At 37.7% G+C, this 21,946-nt stretch overlaps 1 protein-coding gene across 2 annotated transcripts in view; it reads right to left on the bottom strand.

Annotated features, from left to right (window-relative positions):
• Positions 1 to 21,946, bottom strand: part of LMCD1 (LIM and cysteine rich domains 1) — a 76,680-nt gene that overhangs the window by 44,829 nt on the left and 9,905 nt on the right. The window contains exon 2 of one of the 2 annotated variants that reach the window (XM_058170226.1): positions 2,741 to 2,829. The exons of the other annotated variant lie outside the window; for it this stretch is intronic. Within the exon in view, the coding sequence (XP_058026209.1) occupies positions 2,741 to 2,829 (89 nt within the window). The remainder of the gene's footprint in view (positions 1 to 2,740; positions 2,830 to 21,946) is intronic. 2 annotated transcript variants of the gene reach the window in all.

The following is a 21,946-nucleotide window of genomic DNA, read 5'->3' as shown; positions in this document are numbered from 1 at the left end:
TGGGAATAATTTTATATGAAATGAAGCTCATATTTTTTCAATAATGGGCTCAGATGGAAGAAATCCAAACTTTAGGGGGCTATATTTTTCATGATTTTTTGTTGATTACAACTGAAATCTGGAGGAATCTGTATCCAAATTACTCTCACAGATAAACCATCATGATTCAAAGTGGATGAAAAGGTTTTTTTCCCAATAATTTTATTGAAGATTATATTAGACAGATAAAAGTAATTAAATTACATAATACAGAAAACTACAAAAAAAAGATTTACTCTCAATTTGAATCCTTCCTTTAATATTTAATTTTAATATCTCAATTTCTGTTTAAAGATAAATAAACTCAACCTCCCCCCCATTCCTTTTTTTCAGATAGTCCAAGTTCAGTCCCAATTTTTTTTAAAAAAAACATCACTGGAAATACCAATTTATTATTTTAACCTTGATCAAATAAACCAATTGTGTAAACCTTTCTTCTTTCTTCAAATGATCTCTAAATTCATTTTTGAAATGTTTGAAATAAACCTGGAAGTTAAAATACAAAAATTATCACACCACTCACATATAGAGAGAGTAAAAAGGAGCTGATAAGTCCTAAAAAATGAGGCATGAAATCTGGAGCAAGCAGGTGGAAGAGCCTTTCATTTTCTTTTAGTCTGAGGCAGAAACATGTGCTCAGAACATAAGACTCAGTTAATAGATGGAAAGTAGGAGGAAGCTGGCATTTAGCAAGAACAGCATGCTAACAAAGATCATGACGAAAAAATGCAGAGGAAGGATTATTCGAGCAGTTCTTAGAAAGCTACAAAGGTATCATTATTGTGGAAGAAATCCCATTGCCAATTGTGTAAGATTAAAATATAGGTAGGAATGGTGCTGTGCCTTTATGTGTATTCTGGATTACTCTTCTGAAAATGTTTTTCCATTGAAACCAAAGCAGATTGAAATCACAACATGCCCAACAGCATTCACATAAAGTAAGTGAATCAATATAACCAAAAGGTTCAAATATTTGTATTCAACCAAGCCACTAGCATTTTTCTAAATTATTCCCGTGGGAGTGAAGGCTTCAGGGAATGTGACATTTTTAAAGATGACATCACAGCTGAAAGCCTGGCATCCTTTGGCAGAACTATCTGAGCTGCTACCCACTATTGAAAATGCCAGAAGTCAGAGATACACAATTATATAAGACGGCCTTTTAACAAAGAATGAAACAACTCAAACGCAGTGAATGAAAAATTAGCAGCATAATGCTACTGATCTGGAAAATTGACAAAGGGCACAATGAAGTTTTGTAGCCCTGCTACATTGATCTAGAGTTCAATTTTCTGAAGGAAAAAAACCTATACTAGTTCCAGTCTGGTCTACAGTGTATTAAAGTTAATAAGATTCTTTCCATTATCTGAACAGTGAAAGTGAAAGAAGATTTCAAGGCAAATTTGCATCTTGAATAGGGACTGCTTTATTCTGTTTCAGTGACTGAGAATAAAGACAGATGGTGGATTACTACTGGTTATACAAGGAAGTTTAAACATACACTGTCTACACTGCTTCTAATAGGATTTTTAAAAAGCTAGAGATTCCACTAAGCACTTATTGGTAATATGCATCTAGTATATTTTTCTAATTTTGACTTAATGGAAGTGAAATCCACTAGATTTGAATGAGGGCATGTATGATTTGAACTGTAGACATGGTATTATTGTGTTCTTAATGTCTATATTATAACATGTCATATTCTGTATTTGTTAGCAGGATTTTAATGTTTTAGGATTATATACCTTTATATACCTCCAAGAATGTAACATTTAGTGTATGGTGAATTCAAGCAATTCAAAATTTTAGAAAAGTAATGAATTAAGCAGCCAAACTTTGACATCACTATTTTTACATTGTAACTCCTTCTACATACAAAAACATTGAGATGGGAATTACTAAAGCAAATTCGATAAAAAAGGCAAACGCAAATCAACAATATTACCTTTCTCTGATAGTAATAGATTCCACTAGTATTCCTTCTCACCTATAGGGCCTCTGTTGGCTCAACAGACTAAGACAGTCTGTTATTAACACAGCTGCTTGCAATTACTGCAAGTTAAAGTCCCACCAGGCCCAAAGTTGACTCAGCCTTCCATCCTTTATAAGGTAGGTAAAATGAGGACCCAGATTGTTGGGGGCAATAAAAGCTGACTTTGTATATAATATACAGATGGATGAAGACTATTGCTTAACACAATGTAAGCCGCCCTGAGTCTTCGGAGAAGGGCGGGATATAAATTCAAAAAAAAAAAAATCAGGAGTCACCTTTTCCAACTTTTAAATATTATCATAAAACATGCAGCTCACTTTATCAGATGCACAACTTTTTAATAAAATGTATTAGTGGGAAAAGATGTTTAATACAACAGACTAACACAAATCTCCGACAGTTTCTACCTAAAGAACAATTGATATTTGTTCATTTAGCAATAGCACTTAGACTTATATACCGCTTCTCTAAGTGGTTTCTAGAGTCAGTATATTGCCCCCAACAATCTGGGTCCTCATTTTACTGACCTCAGAAGGATAGAAGCTGAGTCAACTTTGAACCGTTCAAAAACGAATTTCTGGCAGCAAGCAGAGTTAGCCTGCAATACTGAATTCTAACTTCTGTGCCACCACAGCTCTTTACAATTGCCCTGAATACAAAGTAAATGACAGCAGAAAATAAGAGCAAAAGAAATAGTAAAACCTTTACCTCCAAGAATGTGGTTCAAAACCAGCACACTTTTCTCTGCATTTCAAACAAGGCACACCTCTTCCTGATGGTTGATGGGTAATTGAGACCTAAAGAGAAGAGTATTTTTTTAATCTATTTTTATTCACTTGTACTAGGTTTAATTAGTACATAAGATGACTAGTATACATAATATTAAAAACATAACGAGAAAAAGCAGCTGTAACTGATCCAGCGAAGAGCAAGTTTAACTCAACATAGTTAATTTAATCAGAGGTATACAAACTGTTGCTACTGGACCTTTAGTCTTATTTCAAAATTTCTGTAAATGATGAATTCAAGTCTTTTGTAAACACTATATTCTCCTTCTGTGAAACCTGCCGGGTGTACCTGGACAACAAGTTTTGCTGCTTTGGCTGCTTAATGTCAACTTGAACACCATCTTATCTTTGCAGTTTTCGATTCCTTAACCATGGTGGATAGCATGTCTATATTTAAGTATAATGTGTGAACTCAAGGGGATATCACTGTTGGTGAACATGAACCATAATCTGACAATATGAGTTATTTTAAAATTCCGTTTACTGTTAGCTAGAAATGGAGAATCTTGTGGATTTGCATACTCTGCTTATTCATAAAAACATCAATTGTGGTTAAAGAGAGATAAGTTCATGCAGATTTACTCTTAATCATTTCCATCACCTTTTCCAAGTAGAACTTTCACTGTAAGATACTCAGTAAGCTTGTTGAAGGAAACTTTCCAATTCTTCAGGAAGAAAATGTCCTTCTTAATGGGCCATATACATACAGAAGGATTTGTTAAAATGTAGCAAAAACTAAACAGTTGCTTTGGGTAAAGAGTAGGAATCTTTTAGGGTTGCTGAGTTTATACTATCTTGTATCTGAAACCCAAAATCAACAAGTTCCAGGTGCAAGAGTCATCCTATACCTTTATAGTTAAAAGTATGGAATGGTTTTGAAAAAAATTCAGGCTAAGGGATGTTGTACTAGTATCTGAATGAATTCCCTCCCTATCATTTACTCTTGTATATGCCAAAAAGATATATGTCTTTTTCCGAAATATAATTTGAATGCAATCATTGTTCTGTAGCTGTTGTTTTTTAAACTACTGATCAGAATTTCTTGCAATTCATGGAAAATACCCAATGATTTACCCAAGAATCTAAATCTAACTAATGCTCACCCCATCCCTTGATTATACCCATAAGTTGAATCTGGAAATAGCAAAAACATGGGATATACTCCGGCTTACAGTAGTATCCCGTACATTTTATAAAACTACATCTAGAAAAAAGCAGACAGCTCAAAAACCTAAATGTTAAATGTCCTATCAATGGTTATGGAATGTTTTCATTTTTAATGTTTGAAACACATGAATGAAAATCCAAAAACCACGCCATGATTTATATTAGTTTGAGTTATAAAAGTAGCAGTGTCTAGTCTTGGAAACCACATGTAACAGATCCACAATATAACAAGTGCAATGTTAGAAACTTGATAAATGTCAAGTGTTCACATCCATACCCTGATTCCCAATCATTTAATTAAGATGTCCTAAAAGTTAGTTTTATAACACTGTTCTGGTTTTTCTTGATGGGACGATAAGTGATTTGTCCTATAAAGAAACCTATAAAAGCAGTTTGAGTTGAAATTAATTTTAACGTGTTGAAGAACAAAGGCTGCTTTGAGTTTATTTGGAGCAAGTGTTTTGACCATTGTCTCTAAATTGGAAGGCATTCTTGCCTTTGATCATTTTCTGCAGATTAAATGTGACAGTGGAGTCAAAGAAAGGAAAAAATGTACTGGAAGAGCCAAAAGTTAAGTTGTACCAAAAGGAAACACTGTAGAGAAAAGGACAGCATGGAACGAACCCATAATCATCAGCCTTGTCATCACCTTATTCCCTAGCCCAAGGAATTTTTATAGAGGCCAAAAATCTAAAGATCAAATCTTCAGATCTGGCAAGTAACTCTTCTTGTTCAAGATCCTAACTAGAAAGGTGCCAGCTTGATGTTTTTTCTTTCTTTCCTTTATTTTTTGCTGTATCTATTTTTTTTTTAAAGAAAATCAGCAACATAAATATTATGCATTTATGTTTCTATAGAAATTGCCAATATATATACCAGTCAGCATACACACCAAATACTCAACCCCCATTTGGGTATTACTTACTCATTACTAATACAGTTTGTCAAATAAGTCACAGGTAGCCTGGTTCATCCATTGTGGCTTAGCATAACGTGGTTTATGTGCTTTTCATGAAGCACAAAAAGAGCAAATGCAACCATCTAGTTGCAAGATGGCATTATTCAAGACAATACTCTGATAACATCAGGAGGACAGGCCTTAAATTCTGTAGAACAATTCAACTATCTTGGTAGAAGCATCATGGATACAGACAGAGGTGGGCGGCACATGAATTAACAATCAATTCGCCCCAGCAATGAAAATGTGAGCACTTGCATGCATGCATGCGGCTTAAAAAACAAGGGTAAATAGGACGACATAGTGCTGGATATGCAACTACCGGTTTGCCCAAACCGGTCCAAACCGGCAGCAGCCCACTACTGGATACAAATGGGGGAACAGAAGCAGATGTGAAATGCTGAATAGGCAAAGCAACTGCTGTCTTCCAACCTAAAAATACATTAATCTTAAATGGAAGGATGCAGAGATTGTAGCTGCGGACTGACAACTGTGGAGTATGCTTGCAGCCCAATGTGCTTAGCACAGGATGTAATAAAAATATATAGTTTGATGACATTTGGGCAGAAGACTGGAGCTGAATGGAATTCTCATTACTGCATAAATTCTAGCTGAATGCTCTGTTATTTTTAATTTCCCATCATTACACAAAATGAAGTGTCCACAGGAATGTTAATATACACAAAGTTCAGTGTAAGTGTCAATCTAGTAATCATATTGTTCCTTTCTAAGGATTTGGTCAGTAAATTCCTCCTTATTTTAAAGTGGACATTTCCTGATCACGAGAGCTTATTAAGTTGTGGAAGAGCTTCCTGGAATCATGGGTGCACCATCGTTGGAGGTTTTCACTAAGTGAGGACAACTATTTGTCTGGCATAGGATGAAAATTCCTGGCCTGGACAGGGAGTTGGACTAGAAAACTTCTAAGGTCCCTTCCAACTGTATGATTCTATGTTCTTCTGCTTACAATGAAGAATCCTAAACATTTGTAACATAATTGATAAAAAATGGGAAAATTAAAGATCAAACCTATTTTGCTTTCAGATTATGGTTATGATTATGGTTCTTTCTTCATTATGGTTCATTCTACTGATATACTCTTTTTAATATTGTATATGGACTTTCTGAAACGTGTACAATGTAGGTAAAGTAGACACTACTTTTCAGAAAATATTCCTTTGCTATAACTTTTGACAGCAGACACATCATCCTATTGACAAAGGTCTATATAGTCAAAGCTATGGTTTTCCCAGTGGTAATGCACAGATGTGAAAGTTGGACCACAAGAAAGACTGAGCACCAAAGAATTCATGCCTGAGAATTGTGGTTTTGGAGAAGACACTTAAGAGTCCCTTGGACTGAAAGAAAATCAAATTACTTAATCCTAAAGGAACTCAACCCTGACTGATCTTTGGAAGGAGAGATATTAAAGCTGAAGCTCAAATACTTTGGCCATCAAATGAGAAGAATGGACTCATTATAAAAGACCCCGATATTTGGAAAGATTGAAGGCAAAAGGAAAAGGGAATGGATGAGATGGTTTGATAGTGTCATCAACACAGCATGTTTGGGTTTGGGCAGGCTCTGGGAGATAGTGGAAGACAGGGGGGCCTGACATGCTGTGATCCATGGGGTCATGAAGAATCAGACATGTCTTGACAGCTGAAGAACAACAAAATATCTTTTGACATAGTGTACAACTCACTATAATAGACAAAAACATGTTCTTCCTTAGTATCTTGAATATGAATTTCAGGAAATATTTTTTCACAGATGATAAATATTATCTTAATTAAATGCTTGCACACCAAATGCAGCAGAGAGGATGGTTTAAGGAGTTGGCAAAGATTGTAAAACCTGGATTTAAAACCAACCCCGGCTGTCAGTGCTATCTGCCAAATATTCTCTTTGAAAAACAAGGCCTTGTCTACATTTAGAGTGTTTTATAAAAACCTGCTGTGCAGAAATACAGATCTCTAAATTGTGTTCTGAAGTCTCGTAATTGTTGTTGGCAAACTTTAAGGAAATGAGGGAGTAACTGAAAAGATAAATTTGACCCAGGGAAAACACAATTCAGAAGACAAATAAAGGAGAAATGGAGATTCTTATCCTTTGAGTTTTGCCAGTTCTGCCAACGTAAAAGTACTCATTGAAGTCTAACTGAATGAAATATCAAGTTCAGTTTTACACACAAACTAAAAATGAAAAATCCTGCAGAAATGTATAATCCTCGTACATAAATTTAGATATCTTGTATCTGGAGGATGAGAGGAAGACAAACAAATTGGAACATGTATTTTCCTTATTTTACAAATCAATATTTCATGTGCTATTTCTTAAAATATAGTAGTGACCAGATACACAGATATAGGCCAACCCTAGCTAAAACTACAGAATATGTTGAATGTTCACATTCTAACCTAGAAAAGACGTTAGCAGAACTAGCCATAGTTTAGTGGTACATATCAATGATATGCATAGAACATGAAACTTGCACGTTCAGATATAGGTTAAGAACCTCGGTCAGAATTTGAACCCCTAGAGGTGAAATCGATGACAATACTTAGCCAGAGGGACATTGGTATGGCAGAGATGGCTGGTACCGGCTCATAAGAGTCAACTGTTAAATTTTCTGGAATTTCGGCGGTTTGTTGAGAGCAAAACTGAGCCACATTGTTGGGATGCCAATCAGTTCTTCAGCTAATCATACTAGCTGCACAGCATGGTGGGAATAATGGAGTCGGCAGTGATAGTGAGATGTGGAGACACTGCAATATGGGGTTTGATTTTGGTGGTATGTTGATAAATTATTATTAAACATTTACCAGCACACCGCTGGTGTAGAGAGACCACCACTGTAGTAGGCTATATTGCTGTAATACAGCTTCCCCTTAGCAAATAGTTACTCCTTTCAGCCCGTTGCTTCTAATCATACCAGTTTTCCTGGCTTTGTAAATCTGTCTAGAATTTAAATGTGCAATCGGCACCCAGACAAAATGCTTTTGACAGAAGTGTTCATTTATCTGCAGCTCAGAAGTACAAGAGAGGGAGGGAGGGAGGGAGGTATTTTGGTTGGGAATAAGATGATGAGTAAGTTGGGACATTATAAAAATGTCAAATTAGGCATGATGCAAAGCAAATGGAAAAGGAAAAAAACATATTCCTTCTTCATTATATATGAACCCAGAGTCACCCAATGAAACTGAATAGTGGGAGAATCAGAACAAAAAGGGAATGCATTTTCGCACAACACATGTGGAATGTGTTGTTAGTGGTTCCAACTTGGCTGGCTTTTAAAAATGTACCAGACAAAGTCCTGGAGGAGGGAAATTAATGAAGGATGAGGCTATCAGTGGCTATTAGCCAAGATGGCTGTATATTTCTGGGATGGAACACAAGCAAGAAACAACTATTGTCCTCATGTAGTACTACTAATGTACATGATCACAATTCATTGTAAATGTCTCATTGGCAACTGGCAATTGTTTCTTATTTTTAATTTATTTAATTATACATCAGACATAGAGGTATAATCCACTTTATATATCATAGAAGAAACATCCTCAATCTACTTTCCAATTGTTTGAGGATTGCAACTTCCAGAATTTTATGCCATTCTGGCCAGGAATTCTTGGAAGCTATCATTTCAATATATCTGGCTAATATCAGACAGATAAGACTGCACAAGTCAATTTAAATAGTTCATTTGCAAATAAAAAAAATACAAGGGAAGGGAGGAAAAGCTGATTTAAATATTGCTTTCAAAACAAACTTAGAAAGAATAAGATTAAATTTCTTGTGGGGTTTTTTTTTTTTGGGGGGGGAAGTAGTTTGATTCCAGACTACGAACAAATATGTTGGTTTGTGCTGCTAAATTGACATGCAGCTGTCAGGACTTCCATTCCTTAGAACTTAATTGCTACCATAACAAATTGGACTCACAATGTCAAAAGCAATGTAATAGTAGAGGTTTTTGCCGAATAAAGGGTTTTTTCCCCCCCACGTTTTTCAAAGAGTTGCAGAGAGGTCTGAACTCTATCATCTCCCAATTGCTGAACACATTAGCAGAAACCAACAAAGACCCCCCCTCCCCCCACAGACAAAGTTACTCCACCCCTGTGGTAGTTTGAATGAATCAATGCACTACTCCTAACATGAAGCAATTGACGTGAAACAGATTCAGAACGTGTTGTTATTATAATCATGATTTTATAGAATCTCTAAATCCAGTTGGGAGTTTCTTTTGAAGAACAGCTTGCTATATTCAATTGCTAATCCTCTCGACTGAAAGGATTCCCAAGGCACCTATCTCAGGGAGGGGAATTTGTTCCAATGTTCACCATTACGCAGAGCAAGTCCATCAAAATCCTGCTGACAGACTAAGGTAACTCAGGCATAGAATACAAGGGCAATAAAAGGAAAGGGCAATCATTCTGTCAGCTTTGGAAGCCATATTAGGCCGGAAGCTTCCATGCTGTCACTTTGTGGGGAGGATTTAGTAGAGGGGTTGTCTTTAGACATAATCGCATTCTTCCTGTCAGTCAAGATCAGGCCGATCCTGCATCTGGAGAAGGAGTGGTCGGAGTGCTGTCTCGAGATGGGACGGTTGGTGATTGGAGCATGTGATCGACTGCGGAGTCAGGAGATGGTCTTGGGTTTTTTGATTTACTGAGGGAAAACCTGGACCTCTCAGATTCGGGTTTTCCCAGATGTGTCAGTTTACCTATCCTAGTAAATAGAACTTTGAAAGATGATTGCTTCTGAGTTTTTACTTGGAGTTGGGGTCTTTTTCTGGAATGCTGACACATTCATACAAGTTTGTGTGCTGTAGCTTTTCATAGCACAAGGAAAGCCTCAGAAACATGGTTCCTCCACCCCACACTCCTTTGGCAACTGGACCATGGACATTTGTTTCAAGAGAATACTCAATAAAATTCCATTTTATTTTTATGTGTAGCACTATTTGAAACTTGAATTTATCTACAGTCTCTTTCTCTAGCTACGCCAAAAGTAATAATAGATGCAATGCCCAACCAAGATGCTGCTGATTTGGGTGCTCTCTATTGAACCTTAAATGGATTAAATTAAAGAAAGATAAATTAAAGATTGGAGGGGGAGGCATGGCTCAGTGGTTAAAGATGCTGAGCTTGATAGCCCAGGTTCAAAACCCAAGACCCGCGCAGCAGGGTGAGCTGCTGTTCGTTGCCCCAGCTCCTGCCCAGATAGCAGTTTGAAAGGATGCAAATAAAAGTAGATTAATATATACCACTTCAGTGGGAAGGTAGCAGCATTCTGTGTGTCTTTGGTGTATAGTTATGCTGGCCACATGACCATGGAACTGTCTTCAGACAACGTGGCTCCCTTGGGCAAGAAACGGAGATGAGCACCATGCCCTAGAGCAGTGATGGTTAAGCTTTTTGGCACTGAGTGCCGAAACTAGGGCATGCATGTGCCGGAGCACGGGGCGTTGGAACTTGAAAGAGAGCGCAGCGGCCAGCTGCTCTTCCGGGTTCCATTGCACACATGCAGGCCGGATTCAGCACACGTGCGCATGACAGAACCTGGAAGAGCAGCTGGCAACGGCGCACATGCACACAGAGTCTCTGCGTGCCACCTCTGGTATACGTGCCATAGGTTCGCCATCATGTCCCTAGAGAGAGACACAACTGGACAGGGAAACCTTTACCTTTAAAGGTACTTTTTCAAAAGACAACTGGACTTGTTTTTCCTTGTAGACAGTTTGCGTCCATCCTTCCACCCTCCACCATTCAGTCAGAACTAAAGAAGCTTCATAGAAGCAAAACATCTTCAAGGAAAAACAAAGTCCAGTTGCCTTTTCAAAAAGCACCTTTGGGACAACCATGAACTAGATGACTGAGAATCTTTACAGACTCTACATTTAAGATGGATCTTCCACCCAACATAAATACCAGCACTTCTGCTAGTGCTGTATCTATTGATATTTTGATGTTAATGCAAGGATTAAAACATAGTTTGGTGAAGTGGTGAAGGTGCTATCCTAGAAACCAGGAGACTTAAGTTCTAGTCCTGCCTTAGACTTCTATACTGCTTTATAGTACTGTACAGCCCCCTCTAAGCCGTTTACAGAGTCAGCATATTGCTCTCAACAATCTGGGTCCTCATTTTACCTACCTCGGAAGGATGAAAGGCTTTGAGCCTGGTGAGATTTGATCTGCCAAACTGCTGGCAACTGTGATCAGCAGAAGTAGCCTGCAGTACTGCACTCTAACCACTGCACCACCACGACTCTTAGGCATGAAAGTTGGCTGAGTGACTATTGGCCCAACTCACCTCAAAGGATTGTTGTGGGGAAAATGAGTCAGCCTGAGGTATGTTCAGAGCCTTGAGTTACTTATAAAGCAATAAAGGCAGGGAAAAAAACTAGTAAACAAATACAATTAAATAAAAACAAGTAGTTTATCCCCTTGTTGTTGTGCTCTTTATAGCAACTTGCTACTTGTAAATAAAGAGGCTTCTTGATTAACAAAGCTCCAATAGATTACAGTTGCCTTTTTTATAGACTAAACTGTGTTATCCAGCCTATTTCAATAGATCAGTTATACCAATAAAAAATATTAGTGATGAGCTAGCAGGATTAGGAAGCTCACAATATCAAATCCCTTAAGCAAAAGAAAAGTTACTAGACTTTCAAGGACTCCATGGCAAGTTAGGACATTCCTGAAACAGCTACGTCTGTTGTCCTATACAAGGATAGACTGTCTTTGTCTACAGTCTATCCTTGCTTGAACTTCTCCCTGTATTAATGAATACAGGGCACAGTGTTCTAAAGTTTACTTTGATTCCAAAGTGAAAAATATGGCAGACAAAGTCTGGATTGCTCAAAGCTTTACTCACTGGGAGGAACAAAACCAGAGCAAATATTGGAGGTGCAAACAGTTTCCAACATACAATAATTTCATTCACTTCTAGAGCTTCATTCTGGCGAAGACTGTAGAGAATATTGTGAATAGAGCTGAAAATGCTGTGGGAATACTGGAGGAAAAAGAACACCTCTCCTATATATATTAGGTATTACCCCTCCTCTCTCTTTTCAAGCCAGGAGAAAAACATGTAGAATTTTTACAGAAGAAAGATTTGCAAACAGAATTTTAAAATGCCATTCTAAAATTTCTCATCCCATTGATAGGTATACACAGCAGATGGTACTGATGTCAGGGAGGAAGACAATCCTCAGACAAATGTTGGGAATGAATGTATACTAAAAGATAGTCCCAAAGGTGCTTTTTCAGGAGGCAACCGGACTTTGCTTTTCTTTGAAGATGTTTTGCTTCAGCAGGTTCTGACCAGTTCTGGAGAACCGGTAACAGAAATTTTGAGTAGTTTGGAGAACTGGTAAAATACCACCTCTGACTGGCCCTGCCCCATCTATTCTCTGCCTCCCGAGTCCCAGCTGATTGGGAGGAAATGGGGATTTTGCAGTAACCTTCCCCTGGAATGGGTGGGAATGGAGATTTTACAGTGTCCTTCCCCTGCTATGCCCACCAAGCCACACCCACCAAGCCATGCCCACAGAAACAGTAGTAAAAAAAAATGAATCCCACCACTGATTTTGCTTCTCATCCAAAAAGCTTCTTCAGATCTGATTGGATGGTAGGGAATGGAAGGATTCAGTTCAGTCAGAGCTGAAGAAGCTTCTTGGATGAGAAGCGAAACTTCAAAGAGAAACAAAGAAAATCTGGCTGCCTCCTGAAAAAGCACCTTTGAGACAACCATGATCTGGATGACTGAGAATCTCCATAGTTATTTCACAAAATTATTATGCATACTATTTATTAAGTAGTTGCCTTATTCTGAATATCAAATACCTAGTTTGCTCAGCATAAAGTTTACAGGTATGATATAATAAGATCTTTCACTCTCCATGGTAGGGAAGAATTAAGAGAATGTTTCAAGTAATGAATTTTCTTTTGTCCACAATAATCTGTATTCCATAAGTATTGTCAAAGCTACGGTAGGAGTGAGCAATTTTAAAATTATTAAAATTACCTTAACTTAATTAACTTTAAAAAATTAATTACATTTAATTTCTAGAGCCCCAAAAACCAGCTGAATAAATTTTGGTTCATTACGGTTCTTCTTGCAGTCCTTTGAAAATCTACCATTTATTATCTCACGCCACTAAAACTTCCCCGTCTCTGCTAATCCTATCCAAGGAAAAAACTGATTTGATTCAATTATTTATTTTAAACTAAGTCCTTTTGTTTTGTTTAATATTCTCCATTCTGTTAATAATTTAAAAGTCCCATTACCAGAAACATTTTAATTTTGACACTAGAAGCGTTTTATTTTTAATAGTCAAATTCTTGCTACCTCCACTAATTAAATATCTCGTAAAATTCAACAGATTGGTAAATTGAAATCTGTTAAATATACTTAAGCAAATTCAAATCTTCTGACTTCTGGATATTAAAAGAAAATTTGACAAAAATTATGAAATCACATTTTAGCTCTACAGTATGTGATATAAAAGAGGCCAACACAAGTGAATCGAAGCAACTTCTGGCATGTTATATTTGGTATGTTATAGCAATATTTACCCTGTACAATCCTCAATAATTTTTTATGTATTGCTGATAAGGCAGTTCATTCCCAAGAATTAAAATATAACATTGTCTTTTTCTCTGTGCATACCCGCACAAGTACAAAATCATAGCAAATTATTCCACAGCCTATTTTTGCTGTTTTTAGAACTGCACACAAAAGCTGTTTAAAACTGAAAGCATAACGGATAAACTCTAGTAAATCTTAAACATTTACACGAATATATGAACGCTTAGAATAACTTCTAGTCCAGATTAATTTTTAGCCTGTTTAATCCTCCAGATAAATGTTTATGCATTGCCTACACTAATCTTCTTCATCATGAACAACTGTAAATGAAATTCACAACTGATTTCTTAATGACGAATAAATGTAATGTGCTGATCCGATAGCTATGTTGCAGCAAACACTTACAGGATACAAAAACAGGTACTCCAACTGAAACAATTTTGCATAGAAACACAAAATATGGTTTACAGGTAGTCCTCAACTTATGACAGTTGAGCCTAAATGTTGTTCAGTGAGAAATTTGTTAAATGAGTTTTGTACCATTTTACCGTTTTTCTCACATTTGTTAAGTGAATCACTGCAGCTCTTAAATTTGTAACACGGCTGTCAAGTGAATCTGGCTTCCCTAATGACTTTGCTTGTCAGAAGGTCGCAAAAGGGGATCACATAACTCCGGGACACTGCAACCGTCATAAATGTGAACCACTTGTCAAACATTTGAATGTAAATCACGTGACCACGGGACGGCTGCAGTGGTCACAAGTGTGAAAAATGGTCATAAATCATTTTTTTTCAGTGCTGCCGTAACTTCGAATGATCACTAAATGAAAGTTGAGGACTATCTGTACTGCCATAAATATTGTTTAGGAGCATTTGATTGGTTAACAGTACTAGGAAGCAAAACAAATTACAATTTGGTCACCACAATAATTCTGGCCACTCATACTCATTGCTACCACAAGAAAGCCAAAGCTCAGAGAGCTTCCAAAAGTCCCCCTGTGTGACAAAGTCATAACAACGCAAGAGTCTCTGCAAATACTGTACTCTTCTAAGTGCAAATACTTGGCAGGATGCCCTTTCCAACTACAATGTGTGAATTCACGATAAGGGAGAAAAGCAGCTTTTAAAAATAGAGCTGGAAGAATTTTCCAGTAACTGGATTTAAATGGGTATTTTGAAAAAGGATCCCAGGCAAAAACCAAAAAACAGAAAGTTAATACAGGATAGGTTTCAACTTGCTGGTAGCGATTTATTTCTCAAGTTATGTGTGTGTGTGTTTTTTTTTAAACACAAGTTTTTCTGTGAACACTATGCATGCTGCATTCAGTTTTGCTTTTTTTAATACACTTCAGTGATGTGGGCATTGTTACTTACAGGAATTCTAATTGGACAATTCTTTCTTTTTCTTGGTTGATAGCTGTAATTGCATTAGCTAGTCTTAGGAAATTCTACGCTAATAACTTCTTTTGTTGCTGTATGTAGTATTTCAGGCCAGGGGACACATTTAGAATTTTGAAAACATGTTCTGGCTTGTGATACAAGACAGTAAAAGAGTCAGATTGCTCACAACACCTCTTCTATCTTTCCAAAGTCATTTTATCTCTGACTTCCCCCCCCCCCCGTGGAGGTATATTGGACCAAGTTCTGTCTGTAATGATTATTTAACAATGCCTAACTTACTAAAGGTAATGTATAACTAATCAATGCCATAAAATGACTGTTTTTAAAAGTCTGAAGGCTGTTTCTCACAAGTTCAACTTATGTACCAGACGTTTGGAGCAGGATATTATTATTTGTAGTTCAGTCTTCAACAAATTGCTTTTCCTTGAATTTTGAATAACTCACCTGCATATAATGAAAAGTTCAGCTATTGAATACATATTTTAATAAGAAGTTTTGTTTTACTGTTAACTATAAAGTTCAATATAGCATTTGCCAACATGGTTTCCAGATGTATTAGATCGGTAACTTCCAGAACTTCAAGTGAGCATGTTGCCTGGGAATTCTAAGAGCTGAACTTCAGAACAGCTGGAAAACATCAGGCCCTTTTTAGTACAATGGTCCATGAAGGAGCTTATACATCCTATCTGAAACCTCACTTTACTATTTCACATAAACTAGTATTTGTGGTGATTACCCATTCCTCAAAAAAAGTATAGCTACTATTATCATTTCAAGTGATAAGCAAGTCTAAACATTTAATAGCTGGCCTTTAACTTAGTTTAAAAACTTAGCCCAATCCACTTTTTTGAAAAGGCAGAAAGAAAAGCTCCATTTATGCATTTTTCAGCAACGTTTGTTGTTACAAATGCCCCTTTCTCCAATTAGCTTTCATCTGGCAATTGGAAGAAAGGCGGTACATCTTACTTGCAAGAAATCAATTTGTCCAAGGTTTGTGGTCCTATAGTATATAGTATATATAGTGCTACAGTATATAGCAAGGATGTATTTTATAACTACCCTGTATACTGATTACATATATATAAATATATATTTGGTATAAAATGGTTTGTCGTGAATGCGACTGCTTGAGGGATTGGAGCTGAAAAGCGAAAGGGAAGCAGTATGCTCCCTTCCACATTGGGGGAGACCAGGTGCTTCGACAGCAAAACACAGCACTAAAGGAGTCCCTGCAGATTTTACTTGGCTAGTCATTGCTGACTATACTATGCTACTTTAGTATTATTATACTACACACTTTTGAAGCTCTGGAACAGGGATGTCAAACTTGTGTTGTCTCGGTGGCATCACGTGATCTATCAGGACTTTTTCCCCCTTTGCTAAACTGGGCGTGGCCAGCGTGGGATGCATCTGGCCCCGTGGGCCATGAGTTTGACAGCCCTGCTCTAGAAAGAGCGCAGTGAAGAGCAACAAAGATGATAAGGGGACTAGAGGCTAAAACATATGAAGAACAGTTGCTGGAATTGGGTATGTCTAGTTTAATGAAAAGAAGAACTAGGGGAGACATGATAGCAGTGTTTCAATATCTCAAGGGTTGCCAAACAGAAGTGGGAGTCAAGCTATTCTCCAAAGCACCTGAGGGCAGGACAAGAAGCAATGGATGGAAACTAATCAAGGAGAGAAGCAATGTAGGAGAAATGTAAGGAGAAATTTTCTGACTCTTAGAACAATTAATTAGTGAAACAACTTGCCTCCAAAGTTGTGAATGCTCCAACACTGGAAGTTTTTAAGAAGAGATTGGACAACCATTTGTCTGAAATGATGTAGAGTTTCCTGCCTAGGCAGGAGTTGGCCTAGAAGATCTCCAAGGTCCCTTCCAACTCTGTCATTCTATTCTATTATATATCATACAACTATATTTTTACTAATAAATATTATGCATTACACTGCCATTTACTAGCTATGTTGCACTTTAGCAATTTAACTCTTTAGAATTACAGTTCGTTCAATAGTCTACACTTAAAGGAAAAAAGGCAACATTTTCCTTTTTTAAACTTCAGTTTTGAAACCAATTGTCTTGAGTTTTGCTTAAGAAAAACAAACAAACATACTCCTCCTGAAGAAGGCAACAAATTTTGAATTCTGCTTTAAGGCTCTTTGTATCTTATTTTTAAATCAGATCAGTCTAGTATTAAGAATCCTATTCTATCCACTCATTTTGTTTTACTTACAGAATATTCTTTCCTCTTAATCACATCAACATCAACAATGTTTAAGCCTAAAAACAGTGGAAACGTGGGGACCCTGAAAATAGCCTTAATGAATTCCAGATTCTGTATGTACATGTTTGCCCAAAAATGCCTGTGTGGCACTGCTAAGAAAAATTTCAAACTGCTATCTTGCTCATTAACTGGCTGCAATCAAGGTCACATATAAACGAATTTATTGAGCTAGAATTCTTTTCTGAAATGCTTTTAACAGGGTAAGAACATGCAGATTTCACATTCTAAGAAAAACAACAAATAGGAGTTTAGGTTCCCACAGTCTCTGGGAAACCCAGTGTATTTTAGAAACAAAAGTGAACAAAACAAAAACAAGAAAACAAACTGACAAAAGAAGAAATAAGAAATTCCCCTAAAGCTGGTGGACTAGGAAAACTTTGCAGCCTCACAATATTCTCAAGTCTACTGAGGAGAGGAAGATACGAATAGAGAAGACAATGGTGTTCCCTGTTCACTATTAAGGAAGATCAGCTCTTGTGTCTCAATTATATTTTTCTTAATACAGTTAGAGAAAAAAACAGATAACATTAATTGGTCTATTATTTTGGAATGCATAGGCATGCACATAAATACTACCTTTATTTTTGCCCAGAAATAATAGATAAGAATATCACATTATGATACCACTATCTCCCTCTTTGCTTCACACATCAGTATTCTTCCCTTCCCCAAAATTTTGGTTTCAAAACAAGCCAACATGAGAATAGGATGATCAGCAAATTGCCCTGTATATTCTCTACATAATCTTTGACTTTAAGTAGGAAGGATGATTTAAGTTTTCCCCTTAAATTATTACCTACAAATTTGAACAAGGAGTAGGTTGTCTTTCATTTGTTGAGACTACTAGAGTAACAGGAAGATGGAGCTGAAAGGAAGCAACAGGCAGGGATTGCAAATTATGCGAACAGAAAGCAAACCGCTGAGATGGATAAAACAGTGGTTTAAACATTCTAGCCTTCCTTTTATGTTGCTGTTCTTTAGAAGTAGATGATTATTTGCATGGCTAGTCTCTGGACAACGGAAATTCTACATATGAATGGAAAATCAGAATCCCTGATCATGGAGAGTCTCAGGGATCATGAAGAAGGAAAGAAGAAACAGCTTTTTTCCTTGAAGATTGCTTTCCTGGTTTCCAGATATTTTACATTTGAGGAAGCAGCCATCTCCTAGCCCTGTGATGGCGAACCTATGGCACGTGTGCAAGAGGTGGTATGCAGCGCCCTCTCTGATGGCATATGAACCATCGCCCCAGTTCAGCTCCACTGTGCATGCGTGCGTGCCTCCCGCTAGCCAGCTAGTCATACTCAAGGTGCAGTGGGTGGGGTGCACGAGGGGGTGGATGGGGAGTGTGCGGGCAGGCGTGGGGGTGGAGTGCATACAGAGTGTGTGCACACATGCATGGCATGTGCACATGTGTGGCAGGTGTGGTAGGGCCCGCATGTGTGCATGCAGGGGGCTGCACATGCATTGTATTTTGGGGTTCTGGCGTGCGCACTTTGGGCACTCTGTCTGGAAAAGATTAGCCATCACTGTCCTAGTCAAATTAATCATACCTACCTGGGATATGAAGCATGGATTACATTAGGCCTTACTAGTAGGAAGCATGGACTATATTAGGCTTTACTATAGAATAAATATATATAAGTGCACACTTGCTGAATACAGTTTCATACAACCTCTAAGTACACACATATATTTGCCTATGTAAGAGGGTACTTTTTTGTAAACAGAATGGTTGTATCTATATACCCATTGGAGAGATCAAATGCTTTTATAAAAGAATGTCTTAATTTCAAGACAGTTTATTTTAACCAGTGGTTACAACTGTTAATTATTTTATTCCTTCCAAGCCAACAGAATGTTGGAAAGAAATAGTGTAGACTTTGTCCATTAGTCTGGATGTAACTCTTTGAAAACTGAAGAGAACAAAATTTATTACAGGAGGGGAGAAACGTTGACTTGAAAAATGGGCCAGATGTGCCTAGAGTCTGAAGATGTAAAAAAACCCCTCAATGAATTCCTATGGGAGAGACAGACATAGAGTTCCTTATTTCTTTGGTCCTGTTGGGTTTTTTAAAAAATATGGCCCCTAATTTGTACATTTATCTATAACATAAATATGCATAAATGCACACAATTCTATCTTGCATACGTTTGAGTGGCAGTAGACAACCCCTAGATGAGAAAGCAGGGAAGTTGGCAGCATAAGGAAATTTTATATTTATGATCTTGTTTGATCTTGTTCTTTTGGAGAGGAGAAGTGGTGTCAAAATTCAAAGCTGACTTCTTTTTAGTAGCAGATACTGAAATAATCACTCAGATTTTTATCAGGGATTGGATTTTCTTAATTAAAACTAAACAAAACAAACACTTGCCTTAAGCAGAAGTCAACCAGGAAGGGGATTTTCCCTTCCCCAAATGTAGTACAAAGATTGGGAATTGCTCTATTTAACTGAATGCTCAAAGGTAATTTAAAATTTTCTCATTGAGGTAGGTGTTTTTGAAGTAGCCAGGCAGCAATCCCCGAGGTGGGTTTCAACAGGTTCTGACCAGTTCTGGAGAACCGGTAGTGGAAATTTTGAGTAGTTTGGAGAACTGGTAGTAAAAATTCTGACTGGCCCTGCCCCCATCTATTCTCTGCCTCTCAAATCCCAGCTGATCGGGAGGAATGGGGATTTTGCAGTAACCTTCCCCTGGAGTGGAGTAGGAATGGAGATTTTACAGTATCTTTCCCCTGGAGTGGGGTGGGAATGGAGATTTTAAAGTATCCTTCCCCTGCCAGGTCCAAGCCATGCCCACCAAGCCACACCCACAGAACTGGTAGTAAAAAAAATTGAAACCCACTACTGAGCAATCCCATAAGCACTAAGGAAATCAAAGTGATAAATGGTTTCTGTAACAGCACTTCAAGCCTTTTAAAAACTGAGGGACAGGAGAACAAAATGCTGCAAAATATTTTGGAGTTATTTAGCTCAGCTGACTGCTCAGCCTATACAAGCATTGAAATAAAACATATATTCTTGGCCTCTGCATATCTCTAACACCTACCCAAACCCCACTTGCCTGTAGGTTTAAGACACAGAAGGTCAAATATTTTGCCTCCATTCGCATTTCAGTTTTCTCTTGTTGGATTATCTAAATTTAAACATTGCTACGGAACTTGATAAAGGGGCCGTTACATTGCCCTTCAAATAGTGCTTATTTGTTTTATTCCCACATGGAGAAAACAACCCACAAGGTGTGGGGAAGGCAATGAGTATCTCATGGGGACAAAGGAAATCCCAAATGTCTTTGAAATAATACAGTTTCATCAACCAATCTGGAATTGGGCCTCATGTTTATTTAGATGACACCTAACCCCAACTTTATTCCTGAAGGAATAAAGCGCGGGTAATAGAGGGAGCACCATGTTGCTCCCATATAACACCTATCCTGCGTGGCCTGCACTGGCTGCTGGTAGCCTTCCGGGTGCAATTCAAGGTGCTAGTGACCACCTTCAAAGCGCTCCATGGCTTAGGACCGGGTTATCTACGAGACCGCCTTCTGCTACCAATAGCCTCCCAACGACCTGTGCGCTCCCACAGAGTGGGCCTGCTCCGGGTGCCATCAGCCAAACAATGTTGGTTGGTGGCCCCCAGGGAGAGAGCCTTCTCTGTGGCAGCACTGGCCCTTTGGAACGAGTTACCTCCGGGGTTACGCCAACTCCCCGACCTCCGAATCTTCAAGCGGGAATTGAAGACTTTATTATTCAATCATGCGGGACTAGCCTAAGTGCATTTTAATTACCGTATATACTCGAGTATAAGCCGAGTTTTTCAGCACGTTTTTTGTGCTGAAAAACGTCCCCTCGGCTTATACTCGGGTCTATACGGCTTATACTCGAGGTTTTTTTTTAAGCCCCTCGGCTTATACTCGAGTATATACGGCTTATACTCGAGTTTTTTTTTTTCTTTTTTTCACATTTTACCGGACGGCGCGGGGAAGCCCTGCCGGTGCAGTGAGAGGGCGGGGCGGGGGAGCCGCCAGCCTTCTCAGCTGAGGGAGGGAGGGTTTCAACCGTAGGTGCCTCATTTCCCACCCTCGGCTTATACTCGAGTCCCCAGTTTACCCCAGTTTTTGGGGTAAAATTGGGGACCTCGGCTTATACTCGGATCGGCTTATATTCGAGTATATACGGTAATTAATTTATTATAATTTTAAGTTTTAAAGGGTTTTATCAGTCTAGGACCGTTTTAGTGAATTGGCCTATTAAAAATTTCGTTTTAAATTTTAAATCTGTTATTTATATTTTGTATTATTGTGTTTTAATATGGCTGTAAACCGCCCTGAGTCCTCCGGGAGAAGGGCGGTATAGAAATTAAATTATAAATAAATAAATATAAAAATAAATAAAGGTAGCTATGACCAGAACTGCCAGTACTCAATATATCTATGTGAGAACTGTTAAGTTTGATGAACATTTACTTGAAAAGAATATCACCTTTCTCAGTTTAAGAACCTTCCCTCCCAAGAATAGTAAGCAAAAAAGAAAAAAAAAGTTTTAAGACTATTTATTTTATTTATTTATTTATTATTTAAATTTATATACCGCCCTATCTCCCAAAGGACTCAGGGCGGTTCACAGGCATATAAAACATCAGTGTACAAAATTAAAATAATCTTTAAAAAACTTATTCCAGTGCCCTATCATTAAAAATAGAAATATAAATATTAAAATCAATTTAAA

The sequence above is a fragment of the Ahaetulla prasina genome, chromosome 2 (genome assembly GCF_028640845.1).
Source record: "Ahaetulla prasina isolate Xishuangbanna chromosome 2, ASM2864084v1, whole genome shotgun sequence".
In the NCBI taxonomy this organism is placed as follows: Eukaryota; Metazoa; Chordata; class Lepidosauria; order Squamata; family Colubridae; genus Ahaetulla; species Ahaetulla prasina.
The sequence above is the reverse complement of the archived record's forward strand: the minus strand, read 5'-3'. Positions and strand labels throughout refer to the sequence as shown.